The 26782-nt window shown below is 37.2% G+C and overlaps 1 protein-coding gene across 2 annotated transcripts in view; it reads right to left on the reverse strand.

Annotated features, from left to right (window-relative positions):
- Positions 1-25007, reverse strand: part of LOC144450437 (microspherule protein 1-like) — a 97178-nt gene extending 72171 nt beyond the window's left edge. For both annotated transcript variants that reach the window (XM_078141038.1, XM_078141037.1), the window contains exons 1-4: positions 24906-25007; positions 21491-21628; positions 5231-5502; positions 3728-3784 (exon numbers count right to left, since the gene is read on the reverse strand). In XM_078141038.1, the coding sequence (XP_077997164.1) occupies positions 3728-3784; positions 5231-5502; positions 21491-21611 (450 nt within the window). In that variant the 5' untranslated portion in view covers positions 21612-21628; positions 24906-25007. The remainder of the gene's footprint in view (positions 1-3727; positions 3785-5230; positions 5503-21490; positions 21629-24905) is intronic.
- Between the last annotated feature and the right edge of the window lie 1775 nt (positions 25008-26782).

Consider the following 26782-nt stretch of genomic DNA (forward strand, 5'->3'; position numbering starts at 1 on the left):
CCGTATTCCGATTTTACTCTACGTTATTAAGGTATGGTAAAATTGGAATACGGTCATTGGGAACTAGACTGGTAGATATTGTTGTATGAAGATAACATGTGGTAAAATCGGAATACGATTGTCAGGAACTGACTATGATTTCCCGATCTGTGACGATAATTAAGAACTTTTCAATTCTGAACTCTAGGACCGAAACGGGACATTGGCACTCTAAAAATGTGTAAGACTTTTAGCTTTCGTCCGTATTTGTCAACAGCGTAAATGTCAACGGTTCATAAGGGCTTACGGCTGGTGGATGTGTAGTAGTACTACGCCACACTTCATGTGCATTGCATTCTAATATACTTATATTGAATATTGGTGACGGGAAATGTTTCCACCATGTACATGTGTACTAATAATCAAAACTACTCGATTTTGCTTGTCATTAATTACCATTTCTCAAGATTGAAATATTATAGCCATCTAGTATGCTGCATAAGTTTGGCACTGACAACGTATTCCCAGAAATGACAGTCAGTTCGGAAATATAATGACAGTGTGACACTGGCGTATTTTTCTTTTAACTTGATGTTGACACGCTATATTTTCGCAACATGCTCTTTAGTTCGTGTACTTTCAATTTTTCAATGTCTTCCATGATGACTTAGGATTGTAGATGGTCACAAACGGTAGTATTTTTTTCAGACTAATGCATTGACTTTCATATGAACAACATGGCCACTCCGCAAAGCTTGACCTCCGTAGCAACCGTTGCTAGGTTATTTGCATATCTCGCGAGATCTGCCGCGAGACGGAAAATACTCTATTGTACATAACTACTTGTGGTACTAGACAAGCTAAATTTGTAAACATTAGTTTAATAATTTGTTGCAATGTATGACCGAAAATTCTATTGTTGTTACCGTACCAGAGCCCAAGGCACACAATGCGATGGTGCACTCTCAAACATCATGACCATGATTAAAAAATATCAAGTTTACATTCCATTTTCAAGGTCACCGGGGATAAAGCAGCAAAACAGCTGTGCCACATTCTCAGCTAGCAGGAACGTGAGAAATTGTGTTTACAGTCTACTCTAGGGAGATCATTGTAACCGTACATAGATAACATTATGGTGCAATAGGTGGACATTGTGTTTACAGTCTACTCTAGGGAGATCATTGTAACTGTACATAGATAACATTATGGTGCAATAGGTGGACATTGTGTTTACAGTCTACTCTAGGGAGATCATTGTAACTGTACATAGATAACATAATGGTGCAATAGGTGGACATTGTGGTTACAGTCTACTCTAGGGAGATCATTGTAACCGTACAATGATAACATTATGGTGCAATAGGTGGACATTGTGTTTACAGTCTACTCTAGGGAGATCATTGTAACCGTACATACATAACATTATGGTGCAATACATGTAGGTGGACATTGTGGTTACAGTCTACTCTAGGGAGATCATTGTAATCGTACATAGATAACATTATGGTGCAATAGGTGGACATTGTGTTTACAGTCTACTCTAGAGAGAACATTGTAACTGTACATAGATAACATTATGGTGCAATAGGTAGACATTGTGGTTACAGTCTACTCTAGGGAGATCATTGTAACCGTACATACATAACATTATGGTGCAATAGGTGGACATTGTGGTTACAGTCTACTCTAGGGAGATCATTGTAATCGTACATAGATAACATAATGGTGCAATAGGTGGACATTGTGTTTACAGTCTACTCTAGGGAGATCATTGTAACCGTACATAGATAACATAATGGTGCAATAGGTGGACATTGTGGTTACAGTCTACTCTAGGGAGATCATTGTAATCGTACATAGATAACATTATGGTGCAATAGGTGGACATTGTGTTTACAGTCTACTCTAGGGAGATCATTCTAACTGTACATAGATAACATTATGGTGCAATAGGTGGACATTGTGTTTACAGTCTACTCTAGGGAGATCATTGTAACTGTACATAGATAACATTATGGTGCAATAGGTAGACATTGTGGTTACAGTCTACTCTAGGGAGATCATTGTAACCGTACATACATAACATTATGGTGCAATAGGTGGACATTGTGGTTACAGTCTACTCTAGGGAGATCATTGTAATCGTACATAGATAACATAATGGTGCAATAGGTGGACATTGTGTTTACAGTCTACTCTAGGGAGATCATTGTAACCGTACATAGATAACATAATGGTGCAATAGGTGGACATTGTGGTTACAGTCTACTCTAGGGAGATCATTGTAATCGTACATAGATAACATTATGGTGCAATAGGTGGACATTGTGTTTACAGTCTACTCTAGGGAGATCATTCTAACTGTACATAGATAACATTATGGTGCAATAGGTGGACATTGTGTTTACAGTCTACTCTAGGGAGATCATTGTAACTGTACATAGATAACATAATGGTGCAATAGGTGGACATTGTGGTTACAGTCTACTCTAGGGAGATCATTGTAACCGTACATAGATAACATTATGGTGCAATAGGTGGACATTGTGTTTACAGTCTGCTCTAGGGAGATCATTGTAACCGTACATAGATAACATAATGGTTCAATAGGTGGACATTGTGGTTACAATCTACTCTAGGGAGATCATTGTAACTGTACATAGATAACATTATGGTGCAATAGGTGGACATTGTGTTTACAGTCTACTCTAGGGAGATCATTGTAACCGTACATAGATAACATTATGGTGCAATAGGTGGACATTGTGTTTACAGTCTACTCTTGGGAGATCATTTTAATCGTACATAGATAACATTATGGTGCAATAGGTGGACATTGTGTTTATTGTCTACTCTAGGGATCTCATTCTAACCGTACATAGATAACATAATGGTGCAATAGGTGGACATTGTGGTTACAGTCTACTCTAGGGAGATCATTGTAACTGTACATAGATAACATTATGGTGCAATAGGTGGACATTGTGTTTACAGTCTACTCTAGGGAGATCATTGTAACCGTACATAGATAACATAATGGTGCAATAGGTGGACATTGTGTTTACAGTCTACTCTAGGGAGATCATTGTAACTGTACATAGATAACATAATGGTGCAATAGGTAGACATTGTGTTTACAGTCTACTCTAGGGAGATCATTGTAACCGTACATAGATAACATAATGGTGCAATAGGTGGACATTGTGTTTATAGTCTACTCTAGGGAGATCATTGTAACTGTACATAGATAACATTATGGTGCAATAGGTGGACATTGTGTTTACAGTCTACTCTAGGTAGATCATTGTAACCGTACATAGATAACATTATGGTGCAATAGGTGGACATTGTGTTTACAGTCTACTCTAGGGAGATCATTGTAACTGTACATAGATAACATTATGGTGCAATAGGTGGACATTGTGTTTACAGTCTACTCTAGGGAGATCATTGTAACTGTACATAGATAACATAATGGTGCAATAGGTGGACATTGTGTTTACAGTCTACTCTAGGGAGATCATTGTAACTGTACATAGATAACATTATGGTGCAATAGGTGGACAATGTGTTTACAGTCTACTCTAGGGAGATCATTGTAACTGTACATAGATAACATTATGGTGCAATAGGTGGACATTGTGTTTATAGTCTACTCTAGGGAGATCATTGTAACCGTACATAGATAACATTATGGTGCAATAGGTAGACATTGTGTTTACATTAATGCCAAAGTGTTACTTACTTTTTGTTTCTTGGCTCTCTTAGCTGATGATGATGATGAAGAAGACTTTGATGATGGCTTCAAATCAAACAATAAATTTCAAATAAATATATGTGTACAAAAGCTATAACAGATTTCAAGTAATGACTCTCACTGACTTCTGGGTAATTCATTTACAATGTATTAGTCATGGCTGTCTGAAGTGTCAGGTCATTAATTCAATCATTACCCATGGCTGACTGAGGTATCAGGTCATTAATTCATTTATTACCCATGGCTGACTGAGGTATCACGTCATTAATTCAATCATTACCCATGGCTGACTGAGGTATCAGGTCATTAATTCATTTATTACCCATGGCTGACTGAGGTATCAGGTCATTAATTCAATCATTACCCATGGCTGACTGAGGTATCAGGTCATTAATTCATTTATTACCCATGGCTGACTGAGGTATCAGGTCATTAATTCAATCATTACCCATGGCTGACTGAGGTATCACGTCATTAATTCAATTATTACCCATGGCTGACTGAGGTATCAGGTCATTAATTCATTTATTACCCATGGCTGACTGAGGTATCACGTCATTAATTCATTTATTACCCATGGCTGACTGAGGTATCAGGTCATTAATTCATTTATTACCCATGGCTGACTGAGGTATCAGGTCATTAATTCATTTATTACCCATGGCTGACTGAGGTATCACGTCATTAATTCATTTATTACCCATGGCTGACTGAGGTATCAGGTCATTAATTCATTTATTACCCATGGCTGACTGAGGTATCAGGTCATTAATTCATTTATTACCCATGGCTGACTGAGGTATCACGTCATTAATTCAATTATTACCCATGGCTGAATGAGGTATCAGGTCATTAATTCAATTATTACCCATGGCTGACTGAGGTATCAGGTCATTAATTCATTTATTACCCATGGCTGACTGAGGTATCAGGTCATTAATTCATTTATTACCCATGGCTGACTGAGGTATCAGGTCATTAATTCATTTATTACCCATGGCTGACTGAGGTACCGGGTCATTAATTCATTTATTACCCATGGCTGACTGAGGTATCAGGTCATTAATTCAATTATTACCCATGGCTGAATGAGGTATCAGGTCATAAATTCATTTATTACCCATGGCTGACTGAGGTACCGGGTCATTAATTCATTTATTACCCATGGCTGACTGAAGTATAAGGTCATAAATTCATTTATTACCCATGGCTGACTGAAGTATAAGGTCATAAATTCATTTATTACCCATGGCTGAATGAGGTATCAGGTCATTAATTCATTTTTATTACCCATGGCTGACTGGGGTATGAGGTCATTAAATTGTACATGTATATTGCCCCTGACTGAAATATATGACTGTATTGGTTCTAATCACTAAAGCTATAAATCCCCCCCCCCCCCAACCCAACTATAATTGTGTTCCTACTATTGGTCTCCAGCCATTAAAACTGTATATTGTCCCTGACTGAAGAGATCATACTAAAATTTACCTTTTTCTTCTCTGGTTGTTGTGTTTCTGGTTGTCCCTGTCCTTCAAGTGGTGGTACTGGTAACCTCCCTCTGTTAGACTTGATTAGACTACTTTCCACAACCTCATCATCAAACTTCTTTCTTTTTATTGACCTAGAAGAACTTCTTCTAGGTGTGACAGCTGGACTTGGGACAGAAATTGGTCTGGTTGACGGGGGTCTAGAAGGAGTTGATCTGATGGGTGGGGCAAGAGGTGCTGGTAGTTTTGATGTCTTGTGTGATGAACTGCTCCCTGTGATTCAAACAAGACAACATTTCAATATCATGTACAGAAGGTAATAATCATAAATATTCACTTTACCTATAATTGCATATGCATTTCTGTTTACTCCCAACAAGGCAATGTGGCAATGAGGAGATGTGACAGTTCAAATCCCCAGTTGATGTAGAAGTTCAAATTGGTATTTCCCTGAAATCTCTCATAAAGTAGGTGATGACTCTCCAGAACCCATACTTTATGAAAATACAGGGCGTGACATTCTCCTTGAAGACTGTTAGTCCTGAGAACCGATGGCTTGGTAATAATATACAAGTATATGCATTGGATAAAAATATTAGGATAGTAGGTTTTAACAGGTCTTTCTGTTTTTATTGGACACTTTCACTGTTTAACCTTTTTTTAGTTTTGTAAATCGCATTGAGGCTGATGCGTAATGTGCTGATAAGAATTTATCATTATTATTATTATTAGTGAAGGGGTTTAAATATTATATATTATATTATAGCATTACCAATTCCAGTGAATTTTGTGACGTCATCGCTTTACATTATTACTGATAATGTACTCCGTTATATTGGGCATCGCGGCCCCGGAAACGAGCATAACAATACAAGCTTATTTGTTCTGTTTCTTCATACGACTAGGTATTATTTCGAAATGTATGTTTCTTATGATTGTCATTTCCACTGTTTAAAAATACAACGCATCGGCATTCATGAAACAAATTTGTGTTCACACAGCAGTTCATTGAAGTGTATATGTGTGTGTGTACGTGTACCGTGACATACGTGTGTTGCTATGATTAGTATTCAGCTTCCGGGCCGAACATGGCAGACGATGTTCAGCGCTATGTATATTATACGTTGTTTTGCGTTTCTCGGTCTACAAATTCACTGGAATTGGCAAAACTATAAAATAATAACAATAATGTACGCCCTCCCAGTCCATAATGGACTCAAGCAAACTTTGCACTCCATAATGGGCTTGGCTGTCGCCTCGTTTACTTTCGTCCATTATGGGCTGGGAGGGCGTACATTATTGTTTAAATAATGAACAATTTTGGGAGGACTTTAGAGGATTATCATTTATGGTTGTTGTGTATGAGACGTAAAGGTTGACGTTTTACACCCACAACTAATTGTGCAACATTTCCCATTCAAGCTTCAAGTCGTAACAATTGGGAGCTTGGTACTTGATGTATATGAATAAAAGTATAACAATATTATTTTATTTATGACTAAATTGGCACTAGCACTGCATCCCAGCAAAGATCTCAATTGTCCAATATTTCCCAAAGCATTTTGGCACTAATATTTGATTGACAACTACGGTAGCGGTAGCGGTAGCGATGACTCAGATTTTCACAAAACCCCTTTGGTCTCTACTTAAGATTTTTCACACAGATTGGTGTGCATTTGAAAAAGTTGAACATGAGCTAAGAGAAGTTTAGTTGTCATAAAATAATGTTGCAAAGTTTAGTGAAAAGAATATCGATTTCAAGTTTTTCTGATATGGATACAGTTGTACTGAACTGACCGTGGTGAGTGTCCGTAAAACACATATGGCTGACCTGTTGATAGCATTATTTGCTGAAGGGTATTAATCTAAAGTATATGGAATAACTCGAAACTCTCGATTTTATTTGCCACACAGCTTTCATGAAACAAGTCATTGAGAATGACATAGTACCCGCTATGTTTGGGTTTTAAGGAATTATCACTACTCTGATCACGGAACAACACTTGTGAACCTAAATCAAACAGACTTAGATATGTTGTGTCTGCTTGATGGACATGCCTACAACAATAAAGGATTGGTCGGGTATGGGGGATCATATCACGATGAAAATGGATATGCACATGTATGTCATAGAACACTGTCCTAATACCAACTTGAATGTGATCTGTTCAAGCATGTCTGAGTTATGGCTTTGGGCATGAAAATTCATAAACAAAATGGCTGCCAGGCGGCCATATTGGATCATATCATGACAACAATGAATATGCACATATATGCCATAGAACACTGTCCTAATACCAACTTTGAATGAGATCTGTTCAAGCATGTCTGAGTTATGGCTTTAGACAGGAAAAATTTGCAAACAAAATGGCTGCTAGGCGACCATATTGGATCGTATCATGAAACAAATTGACGTGCATATGTATGCCATTGTATGTTGCCCCTGTACCAAGTTTGAAAAAAATCGTTCAAGGCATCTCCAAGAAACGGCTGCGGACAGACGGACGGACGGACAGATGGAACCCACTCCATAAGTCCCCGTTCCGGACTTCTTCCGGCGGGGACTAATTAAAAGACTGATTTTTGTGAAAGCAAATGCAAGGTCAGTCTGTATATATTACGTGTAATTTACTTACAGAAAAACGAAGTTAGAGGTCTGTATTTATGTACACATGGTATAATGTGCCGGTTTACAAATTACAATAGTTTTCTTAATGAGTTTTAACAACATAGTCAGCGATAGCACATCATTTTCCAGAAAAGAATTTAAACAATGACAAACCTAAAACCAAGAGATTTTTTACATAACCCCTCAGATCTCTATTTATGAATTTTCAGACCGATTGGTGTGCATTTGAAAAAGTTGAACGTGAGCAAAGTTCAGTTGTTATAAAAGAACACAGCCATTGTTTTTCTATGGGAAATCTGACATAGCATTCACAATTAAATGTCAAATTCGCACTCCTACAATCGCTTGATTTAAATTTTTTTATCTTCGCGTTACTTGCGATACAATTTTGAGATTTTAAGTCATTTGAATCTCTTCTAAAATCGTATGGTTTTTTATTTGATTTTGATAGCAATCGAAAATGCAGTGTCATTGTGCTGGCACTTTCATGAATAGCCGATAACATGTAATAATATATTAATCCGAATGCTAAAATGTATGTGAAATTATGAAATGTATGGCATACATGTGGTGGAGAGCACGTGATATACATGTGTCATTCCAGGCATGATGATATTGTTACACTGTGTAACATTGTATCACATTCACAAGGTGTTTACATGTGCATCTGCATAGCACGTGCATACTAAAACAATGCAAATAAACGGTCACAACCTTGAAGGTGACACAACTGTGAAATCATGGATAATTTATCAATATTCCCTTAAAAATGGAAGGCATGGAAGGCTACTCATCCTCAACTATATGCAGCGGCACTGTGTTCAATCATAACGCAACTAACGGTTTCCTTGAACGCAACTTAGGATGGATATTTTGGTACACGAGTGTCAATGTTGTGTCAAACCGGACCTTACTCAAAGACCTACATAATCGAATGTTACATCGCTTTATCCATCACGACCATGTCATATATATTCAATTGAATTTTATGTAATACGTGTACATATATATATATATATGTATAACAGGTTTAGAATGGTTGTGGACAGATATGTGATGTTACAAACGCCATAACGTCTACTCAAACGCAACACTCTATTGATTTAATGACTGTTTCATTGTCTTTTCCATGTCACACAGTTGCGATCAAAATGATACAAAACTTAGGAAAATATACGGAATAAAATCATTCTCCCACCACTAATCGCGAATGTAATAGTATTTTACAACTAGTCATTCAATACTAGGATACCTCACTTTAGTGGAAGGATGAAAATTTATGTCGTTTATCGAAGCCCTTAGCGGAGGAGACAAATCCTAGACACAATCAGAATGACTTCCTGTGTTTATAGATAGTATTAGTAACAGATAAGATTTGAGGGACGTGCCTTGGCACATACCATTTCTCTCTAGGGTTGGGTCATAGCATGTTATTTTTTAATTTAAGGGAAACTGAAATGGATGGTGACCGTGTGTATTTTTTATCATATGACGTTTTATCTTTTACAAAGTAAATAATAATAAATAGCATAAATGCTCAGATTTGAGACCATTTGTGTTATATGTTTGACAAGCAACCCACACACCTGAAATGGAATGAGCCACTAATCATTACATGTAACTCTACACCTCACACCGTTATTGATTCAGTGAAATAAACTACAACATGGAAAGTGCGTACTTTTGTTGTGTGACTAGCGATTTAGTTAGTGTTTGAAGTTTATTTCTGTCAATCTCTCAGTCACGTCCTGTATATATGTTTGAGGCCAGTAACTGTTTGGTGTGTGTGTGTGTGTGTGTGTGTGTGTGTGTGTGTGTGGGTGGGTGGGTGGGGGTGGGGGGGTGGTGGTTTGGGATGTTTGTACATGTATATATGTGTGTGTGACTGAATGAATGTAAAATATGTGTATATTTATTATTTACGTGTTATACCAAAATTTGTGTCACTGTCAGTTTGAGGTTTCCAAGTGGACATTGCTAAATAACAGCTTGGTACACACAATAATCATTTATATGATATTTACTTACTATGATACTAGTATGATATTACATGTATTATTTTAGGACAGGTCAAATGTTTGCATAATATGAATGTCACTAATTTCATGAAAAAAAAGGTGTTATCAGAACGTTTATTACTTAATGTTTTGTTTATGCATAAATTATTAAATGCTGAAAAAAGGAATGACTACCAAATCTTCCCTGTTGACTACCAGTTTTAAAAAGTGGTAGTCAAAGTGACTACCAACTAAAAAAGTTAATTTCGAGCCCTGATTATTATTATTATTATTATATATATATATATATATATATATATATATATATATATATATATATATATATATATATATATATATATATATATATATATATATATATATATATATATATATATATATATATATATATATATATATGTTGAGGGTAGAAGAAAATCAAGTCGGGTTTTTCGTCTCTACAAGCCTGTTTCGTGAGTAAATCACTCGTCATATATATATATATATACAGTAAAACGTCGATTATCCGAACGCTTACGGGGACATGCATTTAGTTCGGATATGCGGTCAGTTCGGATATGCGATCTGCATCGAGATGGGATGGGGCGGGGTCAAAAGGTCGCACTCATACAGAATGAACGTACACGTACGCTGCATATCACACTTACACATGTTACATGCACTCTCAGACAAATGAAACGTACCGTACTCCATAGAAACCTTTTTAATGAACTGTACTTATTTAATACTAAAACTAAATAAAGAGTTGAATATGATAGGAAAACGACATTGTGAATTGAATGTGTGTAGAAGAAATCAAAAGACGTATTTACAAGAAAGACGACGACGTGGTGGACAGCTGATAAGAACGCACTGTTGTCATGGTTGCATCTATAAATAGTGTTCACTGACATGTAAATGTAATCAAATTGTATCAATGTGTACAAACGATGTGTCCGCAATTTAGCCACTCAATTAGAAAAAAAATAAAGTTCAGAAAAATGAAGTCAGGGGTTTCTGTTTCATTGCACGGCTGTCTGCTGCTTTTCTGTGTAAACTACGGAGCAATAACAACTGGGTAGATTCACAATCAGGCTGCGACTCTAGCCATAACAAACACGGAGAAAACATAGCTGCCGATTCGCCGTGCGATGGTACTGGTTCACACGGGACATCGTTTTCTTTATCTTCAGTTTCACGATCAAGTGAGGATTCCTTCCTAGACATCGCAGATTTATAGGTAGGCCAAAGCTGAAAAAGTTTTACACCTTTGAAAATCTTTATTGGAAAAAGAAACGAAACTCCTTTCACTTCTGACCGACAATCATCTTTTCGGTATCACAGTCAATGGTCTAAGTAGCAATGCCGCAACTACGGTTGCGTTACATCTCATGCCGACAAGTTGTTTGAAAGTCATCACTTTAGTCAGAGTGTGACATGCCGTTCTCACCATTTCACAATCATTTCAAATCTTTTATGAATCATACAAAAGACAAAAGACAACGGGCGGTCAATAGGAGAACAACTTTATTGAGATGTTATTGAAGGTGTTTCGTTCCAACACACTCAATGTAGTCGTCTTTTGTTTTACCGTACGTCATTAACATCACGTCATTCAAGTGGTGGACAGTGATTGTTTACAAACAATACACACTGTAGCTCCAAGACAAACCGCGCTCATTCACATGTCAATCGTCATTCATCAAACTTCACATTTTTACCGAAACATTACTTTGACATCGGAACAATAGATTTTTTCGGGGGACACGTAGTCAGTTCGGATGACCGATCAATTCGGATATTCGACGTTCGGATAATCGACGTTTTACTGTATATATATATATATATATATATATATATATATATATATATATATATATATATATATATATATATACTAATTCAGTGTAAGAGGTAAGTCATAAACTGAAGGAAAAGCGCTCAATACTGAGAAGTAGAGCTGTATTACACAAAATACACAAGTTATGGTACGGAGCCGTTACTCAGAGTTTCACACTTGAATGCGATCTTCGGACGACTAAATTTTAACGGAAATTCAAGTGATGGAATTCGAACTCGCAGAAGAACTGGTACCCGGATGTATTATATATATATAATATGATTTACACTGCCAAGAAAGGAAAGTTGAACTTTGTTCATAGTTCATAGCAAAAGGTATGTAGAGCTCATGTACATGTTTGTAAATGTCAGCGCAACTGAAAAGGACAAGAATATGTCAAGATGGGGTTGTATTTCCAAGCTGAGTAATTTGTATTAAATCGTAATTTCACACAGTATATCTTTATTTCTGTGTTATGCTGTCATTATTGCTAAGGGTTGCAGGCTTTTACATGTAATGTTTAACAGAAAACTAGCGAAGGCCTGTAATTTTCTTCACATTCCCACACACCAGTTTGTTTATGTATGTACATGTAGTACCCTCCTTGCACGTGACATGTTGTAATGTAGTCTGGCCTGGCCCTTCGAAATTTGGGATCGTAATTAGACCTTGTAACTCACAGGCTAATTGCCCAATCAACACATTGCACAGTGAATGTACCATTTGTAAACATCTACTGATCTGACTAATGGAAGTACCACAGACAAGTATAGACAGATTGGTCACAAACCTCCTCCCATTGTTCGATCATAGCCTCGGGTAAACATTACTCTATTGTCATTGAAATAACTTTCCAACGCGTGAATCTGCCCGAATATCAATCAATCAATCAATCGATGCAATTTATATAGCGCCAATTCCACTATGACAAGAGTTCAAAGGCGCTGTACAGTCAAAATGTTTTAGAAAACAGGTAAGTCTTTAAGTGTTTTTTGAATGTGCTAATTGTAACTTGTTCGCGAATTTCAATTGGTAGTTCATTCCACAGACGAGGCGCAGCAGAAGAAAACGATCTTCCTCCATAAGATTCCAGCTTGTACTTAGGTACATATAGGAGATGTTTATTTGTTGATCGCAGTGTTCTCGTAGCTGTTTTCCAGTGAAGAAGGTCTGATAAGTATCTTGGAGCGAGTCCATTGAGGGACTTGTATGTCATGAGCAAAAGTTTGAACTTTATTCTGTCCTGAACTGGTAGCCAGTGTAGTTCCTTTAGAAGTGGTGTTACATGATCATATTTCCTGGCTCGCATGATGATTTTTGCTGCAGCGTTTTGAACATGTTTGAGTGGTTTGATATGATCGTTGGGTAAGCCATAGAGTAGGGCATTACCATTGTCAAGTTTGCTTGATATTAATGCCTGGACGAGTTTCTGACAAGTAGATTTGGAGAGGTAAGGACGGATATAGCCAATTTTCCTGAGATAATGGTAGATTGATTGACATGTTGTGGATATGTGCTTTTTTAACGTGTGATGAGAATCGAAAGTTACACCAATATTACGAGCTGTTTCGGCTGGTTGAATTGTACTTTCGCCAATATGGATGTTATCAATAGTTGGACTTTGAGGTCGACTGATTTTCGATGTAATGAGTAAGACTTCAGTTCTGTCGTTGTTGAGTTTGAGCTTATTTTTGGTCATCCACATCTTGATGTCATTAGCAGCAGCTTCCATGTTTCTAACCGATAGAGAGATGTCTGATGGAGTAAGAGCATTGTAGAGTTGACTGTCATCTGCGTATAGGTGGAAGTTAAGATTATGCTGCCGAATTAACTGACAAAGTGGGGAGATGTAAATGCAAAAGAGTAGAGGACCAAGTACCGATCCCTGTTGAACACCTGATTGAAGAAGAGTTGGGGTAGAGACAGTATCCTTAACTAGAACAGATTGCTGACGATTGGAGAGGTATGATGCAAACCAGTTCAGGGGGGTACCTTTGATGCCGATGTCAGATAATCGTGATAGTAAGATATCATGGTTGATAGTGTCAAAGGCCGCCGATAGATCGAGGAGGACAAGCAGAACACTCTTGCCGGCATCAAGTGAAGTGCAGATATCATCATGGACTTTGAGCAACGCTGTTTCGGTGCTGTGGTATTTTCTATAAGCGGACTGGAATTGTTCACACAAGGCATTGTCTGAGAGGTATGCATTTAACTGTGCTGCGACAACCTTTTCAAGGATCTTGGAGAAGAATGGTAAATTAGATACTGGACGGTAGTTTTTCAAGTTATTACAATCAAGCGATGATTTCTTCAGTAATGGTGTGACGACAGCCGATTTGAATGAATCAGGGACAATGCCTTGCTGGAGAGAAGAATTTATGATTTCTGTAAGAATCGGTACCAGTTCTGTGATACATTTCTTGAACAAAGATGTTGGGATAGGATCAATACTGCAGGACTTAGACGGCGATTTGGTTATGATCTTGTGTACATGATCTGGGCTGAAAAGTTGGAATTCGTTGAATGTGGAGGTTACATTGGTCGTGATGTTAAATGTAGCCTGGGTTTCACCAAAATCAAATGAATTCAAGTTACGGCATATATCTGCAATTTTGTCGATAAAGTAAGCACTAAAATGTTCAGCGAGTTCTTGTGGTGAGTCATGACTCGGTAGACTACTGTTATGCTTTGAAGATCCTGAAAGTGTGGAAAAGATTTTGAACAGAGCTTTTTGGTCATTGCTGTTGTCTTCCACTAGTGAAGTATAGTATGATTTTTTGGATTGACGAATAAGTTGAATAAGTAAGAATAAAGCATAATCCATCTCGTGGAAGATCTCACGAGATCCCACGAGACACCACAGCAACCACGTTAGAGTGGTCAAGCTGTAGTGTCAAATGCTAGCAACACCATTGTTATCAACGTAATCGTACGTACAGTGCAGTATAACAGTATGATAGATCAAGGGAATCAAACTTTTAAAGTATGGTTGTAAAAACGATGTGCGTATGTAAAAGTTGCCGGCATGCGCCCCCCCCCCCCCCCTGCATTACTACGGTGATTTTTGGCCGTCTGGGTGCAGATGAAGAGTGGTTGAAATTGACAGTGTTACCTTTGAAATCGGTTGAACACAAACTTTAAAATATTACATTTTGAATTAGACTTGGATCCACTCGAGGGATTGCAGGCCCTATGGTTAATCTTGCATGCCAGGCAGCGAAATTGTTGTACATGTATTGTATTCCTATTTTTAAACAACATCTAAAATTTGATACAATGTCATAACTTTTCCTAAGACTTTATATGTCACGGAGCATCATCTCAAAACCAACACATAACAAAGAGGACACGGTCACTTCACTTTAACGAGCAGTTAAATAGTTAACAATGATGTAATTTGTAGTCTGTAATTCGTCAGCTAAATTGTCCGCGTCCACTAAAAACATTGAAAACATGTGAAAAATGTTTTCACTGTCTTTGATTTTATCATATAATTTATAAATCAGCTATATATATATATGTATTTTCAAATTAAAATTTAGAGATACCATGTCGTTTTCTTTTACGAATTTGGACTGAGTTCTACAACACATTCATCGAATTCAAGTATAAACATGGCTGCTGACACGTGTTTCACATATCGTGATTTCCTATTCTAGTTCCTGCCCACAGGCATTTGTTTCCCGAGTTATGTCTCAGAATATAACTCAGAAGACACAAGGTTTGGACGGCAGCCACCATTACCGTACCTAAACATGAGTTTTCAACCGGCTGTTTTAATCAGCAAACATTTCAAAGATTTTACCTTCCGTCACTTCCTTGTTCCCAAATTTAATAATCTTTCGATAAATCGTGTCGTTGTTACAATTGGACCATACCTACCAAAGATATCAACCGATTTCTGATGCCATGTAGGAGAATTGGAGCAAATAAATTTTTCTAACTACCTTCCGAGAACATCATTGGATATCGATGTTTACATGGTAAATGGAGAGTCGCTATCGGCCGTAACATGTAATATGTGTACTGTTGTTATATAAAGGTCTAGGGACAATATGCAAAATAGGTAGTTAGAAAAAATTTACCTGCTCCTATTCCCCTCGGAATTCGGAATACGGTCGTCAGGAACTAGACTGGTATTGTATGAAGATAATGTATGGTAAAATCAGAATACGATTGTCAAGAACTGACTATGATTTCCCGACCTGTCTCAATAATTAAGAACTTTTCAATTCTGAACTCTAAGACCAAAACAGGACATTTGTTCTCTAAAAAATGTGTAAGACTTTTAGCTTTCAACAGTGTAAATGTCAACGGTACATAAGGGCTTAAGGCTTATTTACAATTCATGTGCATAGCGTACTAAATACTACAAGTACTACTGAAAATTGGTGACAGGAAATGCTTCCACCATGTACATGTGTACTAATAATCAAAACTCGATTCTGCTTGTCATTAATTACCATTTCTCAAGATTGAAATATTATAGCCATCTAGTATGCTGCATAAGTTTGACACTGACAATGTATTCCCAGAAATGACAGTCAATTTGAAAATGATGGTGTGACTTGTTGTTGACACATGATGGTGTGACTTGTTGTTGACACACCATATTTTCATAACATGCTCTTTAGTTCTGATACTTTCAATTTGTCAATGTTTTCCATGACAACTTACGGTTGTATATGGTCACAAAAGGGAGTATTTTTTTCAGACAAATGCATTGACCTTCATGTAAACAATATGGCAAGACCTCCTTGACAACTGTTGTTAGGCATATTTGCATATCTCGTGAGATCAGCCGCAAGACGGAGAATACTTTATTCAACATAGTCTCACATAAATCAACAAACCACACGATACTACACGATATTAAGTTTGCTATCCTACTGATAGAATCATCAAATCAATATCGGCACTTGAACTCTCATACAAACTTGAAGCTGACTCAGATCAACTATCGTTGACATATAAACACATACCATCTTGTGCTGTCGACTGACATTATATACATGTGTTTGGCATGATGCAGGTAACTTTCCAGGTCACAGTAGACACAACACTGTTGCAACAAAAGTTAGTGTTGAGGCTTTTTACGTTGATTGTGACAGGGGTACATGCATGTTATGAATCAAAATAAAAACAATCAATTCTCAGTACCATACTGGAAAGCAAAACATACAATAAGACAATGCATTGTTTTCCAAGACAAATTACAATCATACTGAAGATATTTTATGATGTGAAGCTAGCGTGCCTTCTTTATTAGTTAAAACATCATCTTCAAAGCATTTTGTATGTTTTCCATTTTACAGTTTCACTTTGATCATGGCGACACTTTTACCACTGTGGGATCAGTGGGAACTCTGCTCCGGTAAATTAACCAGGGAACCTGTGTTCTCCCCAGGATTTGTTGATAGGATATTGGGTCATTAGCATAAATTAGCATAAATTTAAATGACAAAATAATTATATTCCTGAGTAGCATAATGATAAAATCAAAGTAAATCATAATATCAAACAAGTAGTACATGTATATGTGGCCAAAGGAAAGTTGAAGGCCAATTTATTACTACAAAATATTAGCACCAATGAGAAACTCCCAACAGTTTTTTTAAAACCAGTGTTTTTGATTATTATTCTTAGGAAAGCTGAAATTATTTCAATCTAAACGTCCACAGATAAATAAGACTTTTGAAACACGAAAAGTTTGTGTACAGCTAGCTACCTGCAGACATCGTGTTAGTCTGAAATTTCGTGATACATGAGACTTACTATACTTCCCCATTGAGGACTTCAAAAACTTGCGATAGTTTGTGACGTCATGGCCACCATATTGGAAAATTCATGCATTCATCGTAGTCGTACGATGTACCAGTCTACAATGTCAAACTACAAACTAAAAGTGTTTTCGGAGTAAAATTGAACATGAAACTGATAATCGGAGATAACATCACCACTTTATCGAAAGGTACATTAGTCTGTTCAACTCTTTTCACGACATGGGAGTAAACCAACAACACAAATCGCTATTGGGTTGAGACAGACTCGAACGAGACACTGAATGCCAACTTCATGTGTTTGTTTAACTTTTATACTTTATTATAGCAAAATGGCACGGCATCCTTTGTTTGTGAAAATTTGGTAGTTCAGACATGCTTCTACAACTGAACCGACATTACGGATAGGCTGGTTTTTGTTTGTACCGTAGTGTGAATCACACAACCGTTAGCGGGTTTAAGCATTTTATTCCTATCGAAAATAATACTCATGGCAAACTTCAATGAAATCTGTCTGGGAGTGGTAGAGGGTGGAATAGTCATTTGAACTAATTAGAAACTCTTTAGTTTTACTTGTCGCTTATGTGTGAAGGATCAATACAATGGTTGCGAGTATACATTGAAAACAACAAAGGCGTCAGCTGACAGAATAACAGATGAACAATGTAACGTGCAATTTATCGAACCCTAAGCAATCTGATAGCGTATCGATGAAAGTTAAAGGATATCGGGCCCGATACGTGAAAACCCTCTGGAGAGAACACTGGGGAACCTGTTAAAGACAAAACTGCCCTATATAAAGAGGATTATGGCTAACCTATGCAAATGCGGGAAATTCAAACTGCTGTACAGAGCACTAGCTTCTGGGTCTTGTTTTCAGCATTTGTTCTGTGCTCCGAGAAACACACAGGTCATGTATCATGTACAAATTGTTTGTGAATGTCGTAGGATGGTAACTTGATACAAAAATTAGTTGAAAATCAGTCTCTTTGTTTCATAGAATGAAAAAAACTTTCCAAATGAAACAAATTCCCCTGCAAACAGCTGCTTTGATTGTGTGTCATTCAGGATTATTCAAATATGCGGCATTTGCATGTGAAAAACCCAGATATAGGGAATGTTTATATTTTGGTGATTACTTGCCAGTGAGTCATCACAAGTTCTCCACCGCCAAACATACAGTCAGTCATATGCAAAATAGGGTCCCAGGCGCCGCCAGTTGTATGTTGTATGTTTAACAGCCTGTGTGTTCATTTTGGCATGGGTGATGAATGCATAGACCCTCATGTAAACATCGGAAATGTTACGACTATTGAATAAAATATGTAGTTTTCTTACAAAAATCCCAGTGGGTTGTACAGTGTGCAACCAATTCCATATTTCTGAATTTTTAAATCAAATATGTTCATAATTTTGACTGCCCAAACAAACAAGTTTTACAAGGCAATAACTCTGCTAAATCTCACATGATTTTCAAGCTGTTTCCTCAGAAATTGTAGGCTTCCGGTTGAAAATAACACTATCAGACCTTTGACCCATAGCCATTACCAATCTGCCTTCTTACTTGTCTGTGGAAGTACACAGAAAGGGAGCAACTTCAAAAGGATGTGTCCTGACCATATCCGTAAATCCTCTTAATTATTTGACAGTCATAGAGGGATTATGCCAAAATGTAATAATACAGCAGCATGGTTGGCATTTTTGAAATGCGACAAAGTTGTGAAATGCTTGATACACATTTCTGGCACAGATGAAAATCAAACATGTTTTATCTTGTAGACAAAGCAATGTAACATTGCATTGCAATGCATTCCCATTAAATTTCAGCCCAAACTGCTCAGCAGTTTTGGAATTATAGATCTTTAACCAAAAAGACACATTTTTAGCCCTAATTTGCATATCACTGATGGAATCATCCCGTCATGAACAAATCTTACTTTACACCCCTTTAAGAATGTTTTCTCACCAAATTTCACATCAATCTGCCCAGTAGTTTCTGAGTTTAAGTTTTTTGACCAAAAATCACATTTTTTTACCCAAATCACACACCCGTGATGCGATCATTTTGATTTGAACAATTTCCCAACTAGACACCCAAGGTAATGGACCAACCAAATATCATGGCAATCGGTTCAGCAGTTTTTGACTTTAAGTTTTTTACACACACACACACAGACAGAGAGGTTCAGTAGTGCTAAAAATGTAATCGTGCAGCCTGGTTGACATGTTTAAAAAGCTGATGTAGTCCAAGAAATACGTGCAGATAGACATTTTAGGTGTTGACAAAAAATGTAATCATGCAGCCTGAATGATATTTAAAAAAGTGACGTATATGAAGAAATGCTTGCATGATTTAAAGTCATTTTTGGTACGATGGAAAACATAATATTTCTATCGTGTAAAAGAAATGAAATTGTGCAGCTATTCTTTGTCTTCATGACCTTCATACATGTCTGTTTTATTTTCCCAGTGATGCATGTGTACAAACTATCACAGAGGGGGTATTCTGACCAACATTTTTTCAATTAAAAAGATGAAAGAAAATATAATCCCGACCTACCTACCCTTTTCTATGAGGCCTTGTTACTGGAAATAGTATTATTATTGTTATTTTTTTTCTCAAATTAAAAACCCAACATATTTGAAGAAATGCTGGAGGAGAAGACATTTTCGACACACTGAAAACCCAAAAGTCTGTAGTGTAGACAAAACAATGTATCATTCAGTAGGATCATGGAAGTATAACAATATACAGTTGTAACTTCTGACTTCCAGCTTTATGGATATGATCGGTTCATAGCCAGTGTGTAGGCCTGGCTTAGTGTTACATTTGTAGGACACTTACAGACAAGCTTCAATACTGTAACTTCATCAATGCTTCCCTTCATTTGTGCTTTAGGATTTCTGGTTATAAAGTCATCATAATAACATTTGAAAGTTGATTTCTTTGCAAATTTCTGGACACGTCATTTTGGAGTTGCATCCCTTTCCATGTCATTATTCAGCTCAATAGATGTTTACACTCACTGTGCAATGTGTTGATTGGGCAATTAGCCCTTCAGTTTGTTCTAGGATTAGCAACTACTAATTAATGCAAAGTTAGTAAACTCTGATAAGACAGTGATAACAAAAGAAAATAGGGAAAAAAAGGTGAGAGGAAACAATATTTAAAGCCCAAGGTGCAACCAGGCTATGTGCCCACGCCATGGAAGTGGGTTTGCGCATGTGCAACGGAATACGTTTGTTTATCTGGGAGGAGCATTTGGTAAATCTGACCCAGGTAGTTTATCAACATATTAGTGGCTGTTCACACATATTGGTTACATGTAGTTCTTGCCTAATCTGAAGAGTCCCTTGTTATATTTTTTTCAAGTGGCAGTGTTTCTGCTACGTTTTTTTCCGGTGCATACGTACGACCAGACACCCAGTCTGGGTGAAACACGTATCTCTATAAACTTATACATAAAAATTATAGCCCGAACAATTATAATTTGAGGGACCTGTTCTAACACAATCCAAACACTATTACACAGTGACAATTTGTATAATTCAAATTGTAAACTGATATTCTTGGGTACGAACTAACTTACTTGTATCATTTGTACAAGGTACTAGATTACAGTTCCACACGTACACACTAGCGTCGACATTTGGTCCTCCCAGATAAACAAACATATTCTGTTGCACATGCATAAACCTACTTCCATAGCGTCGGCACATAGCCTGGTTGCACCTTGGGCTTTAAAACTTTATATGAAATATAGTCAAAATAATATTTGAAACCATGAGAAGAAAATTGAATATTTGTCCTTTACCCTATGGCCTAATGTTGGAAATGAGCTGGTCTGGATTTGTGTCCAGTTGCATACACATTCTGGTGAGGTAGTAAATGCCAGCCTAATGTTACAACTTAGCTAGTCTGGGTTGGTGGCCAGTTGCATACACATTCTGGTGAGGTGTTAGTGGCTGCCCAGTCAGTGTTAGCACTGCACATGTAGAAAAACAACATTACCTGCAACTGTGTGTACCACAGTACTGGTGTTTGGTTTCAGTATTGATGTAGTTGTTGTAGTGGTGCTGGACTTCTGTGGTTCTGTTTTCAATCCTGTATTCCTTGACATATCTTCAGCCATAATAATTTAAGTATTGACTGAGATGGGGAAACAAAACAAGAACAATTCTTTGTGGTAAGTTTACTTAAAGAATTAAGGTGAGCACCACTCCAGGAAATGTCGAGAAAGGACTATTCATGAGATGTTTTACACTAAAAGGTATAGGCACTCAGGGACTCATGAATATTTAGTGTTCAACTTGAATATATTACTTCCACCTACCATGATACAATAGTCCATAGTAAAGATACTGTAATAAATGCACAATCGCAAATAATAGTAGATGATGTAACATGATGAAATGACTCTCCAGAACCCATCGTTTTTGAAAATGACTATTTCCTGGAGTGTAGTTCCCCTTTAAGTATACACTGAGATGGGAAACATAAAAGTTGAGGTATGACTTTGTTGGTCATGCACCACTGTCCTTATTTAATTTACTAGATAGTCATATGTAGTTATTATTGCTACATGTGAATACTAAGTATTTAACGTAAGACTGTTTCTATAGGTTTGGCTTGATGATCTTTCTCAATTTTATAGACTAATACCTTTATCTGGCACAAAATTCTGTTTTTACCGCTGACAGCAGTAGTTTAATGTAATTAAAGCATTCATATAACTGCCAATGTGCCATTATCATGTGACGTCCTCACATGACTTTCAGACTGGAGGTTGAGTTTGCAGTAAACTCAATGAAGCAACAAATTACAACCATCTGTCAGTGAGAGTGTGATAGATTTCTACTGACATGTGCTGTTACTGAGATGTTTGCTTTTCCCCAGGAGGTGACTCAGCTAGATTTTTGATCGATTATATTGTCAAGACTGGTGTTGTAAATATACATAGATTGTCATTCATTTTAATTTTGGTCTTCGCGACGCTATTTGTCAAAATCCTCTAATGAACATTAACTGGTTAAATATAAATGATTCTTACAATGTCTGGTAATTCGGGAGGTATCAAGAGAACTCAGCCAGTAATGCAAATGAATATACATTCAATTGTACTGTATATTATTTCAATACAATAGACCTGTTGTCAGTTCCAAGATGTATTGCGTGTCTCCCCACACAATGCCATGTAATGTGTATGTGTGTGTTGAGGGGTTTGCACGCACTACTCAGGGAGATGGTTGTGACCTGACCGTACCCTGGGTTTACCTGTACAATCATAGTGTATGTCAGTGATGGTGTTTAGTCTTTATTCTTTAAAATCACTCATAATCAAAGAGGTCAACGTGTTTCCATAATTTCCTGATGAAAATGTTATTTCACATGTACATACTACATAGACAAAATAAGACTAAATGTAACAACATAATTAACATCATCTAGCACAATGTATCTTGGAACCGGAAAATTGACGATTGTCATAAATGTAAACAAGCAAAAAGTTCTGAAGACAAGATATATAATTTGTTGTTTCTTTTACATGGCAATTTGATGTTATCAGAACTGTACACTCAAAGCATTACGTTGATACATGTACATAGCAATATGCTGGCAGAGACAAAACACAGATCCAGACATTCTGAATTGTCTTGGTACAGAGTTTCACCAAAAGTGACAAATATCATAAATGTACATGATATAGATATCTTGACAGATTCTGGATACTTTGGATTAATAAATACTATTAAGTTAACACAGTTGCCTCGAGTTCTCCTACTGGCCGAGTTCTCTTGTCTTCTTTAGGGACATTGTCACAATCAAATTCTGTACTTGTCTCCATCCGCCAACAGGGCTATGGTAGTATTAAAGTCAATTGCAATTCACTTTGCCCCAATTTCAATTCCTCCCAATATTAACTCTTCCATTGTCAGCTCATCCCATTTTAAACTGTCCCATTTTAACTCGTCCCAATATTAACTATTTTCAACTCATCTCATTCCTTTTCAAAACCACATAGTAAAGTAATTAGCAAATCTTTGCGATATGATTTACATGTACAGGTACATGTATGAAAATCAGGAATGCATAGATAGAAGCCTACATGTATGATGTACAGTAGACGTAGAAGCATTATGCGTCCACACTATATTTACTGTCAATTTGGATTATCCCATCATTGTTTTGGTAAGAAAACCAGATTTTTTTAAGTTAAACGCATAATGAAAAATAAAAACAAGCAATCAGCCCACAAATCTGATCTACTGAAATTGAGACAAGGTAATCTAGGTGATCTACCATAGTACCAGCTATGGTAGACGCGTCACCGTTCAACTTACGGTAGTCTACCAATAGTAATAGCCATGTAAACTGGTTAGGGCGACCCACACTCAGTCTCCCATCGAACACTGTCCGAGTCTTCACCGTTTGTTTACAATCCATAGACAAATGGAAATATAAAAAATCTATACACAATGCTGCGACACAACGTTTATTTGAGTTTAGGTTTTGGGGGTTTGTGGTAGTCCTGCTCGAAGACAGTGCACAGGTCTAGATTACTGACATGACCCTCAACACCGTCCTACGAAAAACAATGTACTCAGCCTATTTCGAGTGCGGAAGCAACCAATTACCAAAGAATTACATCCCCACCGATCAAATATTAGCAATCGGTCGAATATGTACTAATTTTACAGCTCTTTGACGATAGTAGTCGCTCGTAAGATCCAAAAAAGAGTCGCAATCGGAACTTTTCCAGTTCCGGTTGTAATTTCAGGTGGGACGATTTATTGATGATATTTAACCACAAGGTTACCAGCATTTCTGGTAAGCCGAGGTTTCGCGGCTGGCTCTTCGCAGGACGGAGAAAGAAGGGACGACTTACTCCGTATGCAAGGACCACAGGCATTTGTTTCCCGAGTTATGGCTCAGAATATTTGTATCAGAATACAATAAAATGATGATAATATCGTTAATATTGACGTATTAAACCAACACTATATGAAAGGGGTAAAATTACACTTGTTTCTGTGATCGCGCAGTTTCACTAAATGCGAAGGAAGACACTCCTTCGCATTTAGTGAAACTGCACGATCACAGAAACAAGTGTAATTTTACCCCTTTCATATAGTGTTGGTTTAATACGTCAATATTAACGATATTATCATCATTTTATTGTATTCTGATACAAATATTCTGAGCCATAACTCGGGAAACAAATGCCTGTGGCAAGGACTAGTGCCTAGTGGATTAAAGAGTAACTAGGTAATGCAGTGGAAAATACATTGTGTGAACGGTAGAGTCGCTGGTATCAGTATTCTCTTGCCAATGTACACATGTATATTTTACTTTATATAGATTTAGTTGGGCTTCTCTCGTTAAAATATAAAGATCATCTATATAAGTAAGGATAAACAAATCTCACCTTATTTTCGTGTAACACACACACTTCCGCAATAAACACGCTTGTTTGTTTGTTCGTGATTATTTTTGCCAATGTATATACGTCTATCGTATGGTGGCGCTGTTTAAAATAAATCCAAGCTCGATCCCCGAACTTGACGCTCCTGAAGCTCACCTTTAGTAATAATAATAATCTTCTTTATTCCCAGAAATATATATACATATATAACAATTCTACAATATATGAAGTATTCAACTTGGGAAAGGGAGACGAAAAATAGTTGTCTTTGCAACTATAGTCGAGTCCGTCCCTTTTACAATCTTAGTTATTAGGAATTACTAATTACTGGGGCTACTGTAGACTGTCGACAGTCGCTCGCGCCTTTTTTTCCTCCGTTTTATCTAAACTTTGAATGAGATCTGTTCAAGCATGTCTGAGTTATGGCTTTGGACATGGAAAATTCACAAACAAAATGGCTGCCAGGCAGCCATATTGGATCGTATCACGACGAAAATGGACATGGACATGTAAGACCAACTTTGAATGAGATCTGTTCAAGCATGTCTGAGTTATGGCTTTGGACATAGAAAAATTGCAAACAAAATGGCTGCCAGGCTGCCATATTGGATCGTATATCACAACAACAATAAATATGCACATGTATGTCATAGAACACTGTCCTAATGCCAACTTTGAATGAGATCTCTTCAAGCATGTCTGAGTTATGGCTTTGGACATGGAAAATTCGCAAACAAAATGGCTGCCAGGCAGCCATATTGGATCGTATCATGAAACAAATTGACGTGCATATGTATGCCATTGTATGTTGCCCCTGTACCAAGTTTGAAAAAAATCGGTCCAGGCATCTCCAAGAAACAGCTGCGGACGGACGGACGCACGGACGCACGGACAGACGGAGCCCAATCTATACGGTCCCCGTCCCGGACTTCGTCCGGCGGGGACTAACAAATACACAAACACAAAGAAACAACAAATGACCTACTTAAATATACAGAAAACGGTAATCAATCTCTATGAACTAGTTTACAATGATTGGAGATAGTTTTTGAACTCTGTTTGGAAATGACTTCTGCTATTTAAGTTGTAAGGGATGCTATTCCATAGTTTAGCACCTGCATACTTGACAGTGAACTGGCCAGTCCTATGGTTTGCTTTTGGGATGGTAAGGTCGTTTCTGGCGCTCTGTCGTGTTATGAATGAGTGTTTAATGGAGGTGAAAAAATCCTGAAAGTGTATCCGGTAATCTGAGGTGCAAAACGTCATGAACGAGAACGGCAAGCTGTAATTTGTGCTGTTTGAAAATGTCATGAATATTCAACCTTTTAAATAATGGCCCTGAGTGAGCACACCAGTGACTATCTGTTATGGTGCGCACTATTCTTTTTTGAATTAAAAATATTTCATTCAGGTATGTTGGACACGTGTTACCCCACACTTCGAGAGAGTAGGTGATATGGGGCAGAACAAAAGCATTATACAACAGTACAAGTACATATTCTGGAACCATGTGACACAACTTATATAAAACACACCTGTCATTCTACTAATTTTCTTTTTCACCTCAGCTATATGCTGCTTCCAAGACAGCGTATTGTCAATGTTGACCCCAACAAAACGTGAACTTTGAACTTCATCTAGTGAGACCCCCTTAAATTCAAGGGAACCAATCAATACTACATTTTTTCTATGGCTTTTTAAGATTGTATATTTTGTCTTATTTGAAATGATCGTCAATTTGTTGGCATCACACCAGTTGATGACATCCTCGAATTTTTTACTTACAAGGTTTAGGTCTATAGTACATGTATTTGTGTCTTTTTTAATTGTGTAAAATAAATTTGAGTCATCCGCATATAATCTATAATCAAAAGCATTTG

Source organism: Glandiceps talaboti, chromosome 20 (assembly GCF_964340395.1).
Source record: "Glandiceps talaboti chromosome 20, keGlaTala1.1, whole genome shotgun sequence".
NCBI classification, from domain to species: Eukaryota; Metazoa; Hemichordata; class Enteropneusta; family Spengelidae; genus Glandiceps; species Glandiceps talaboti.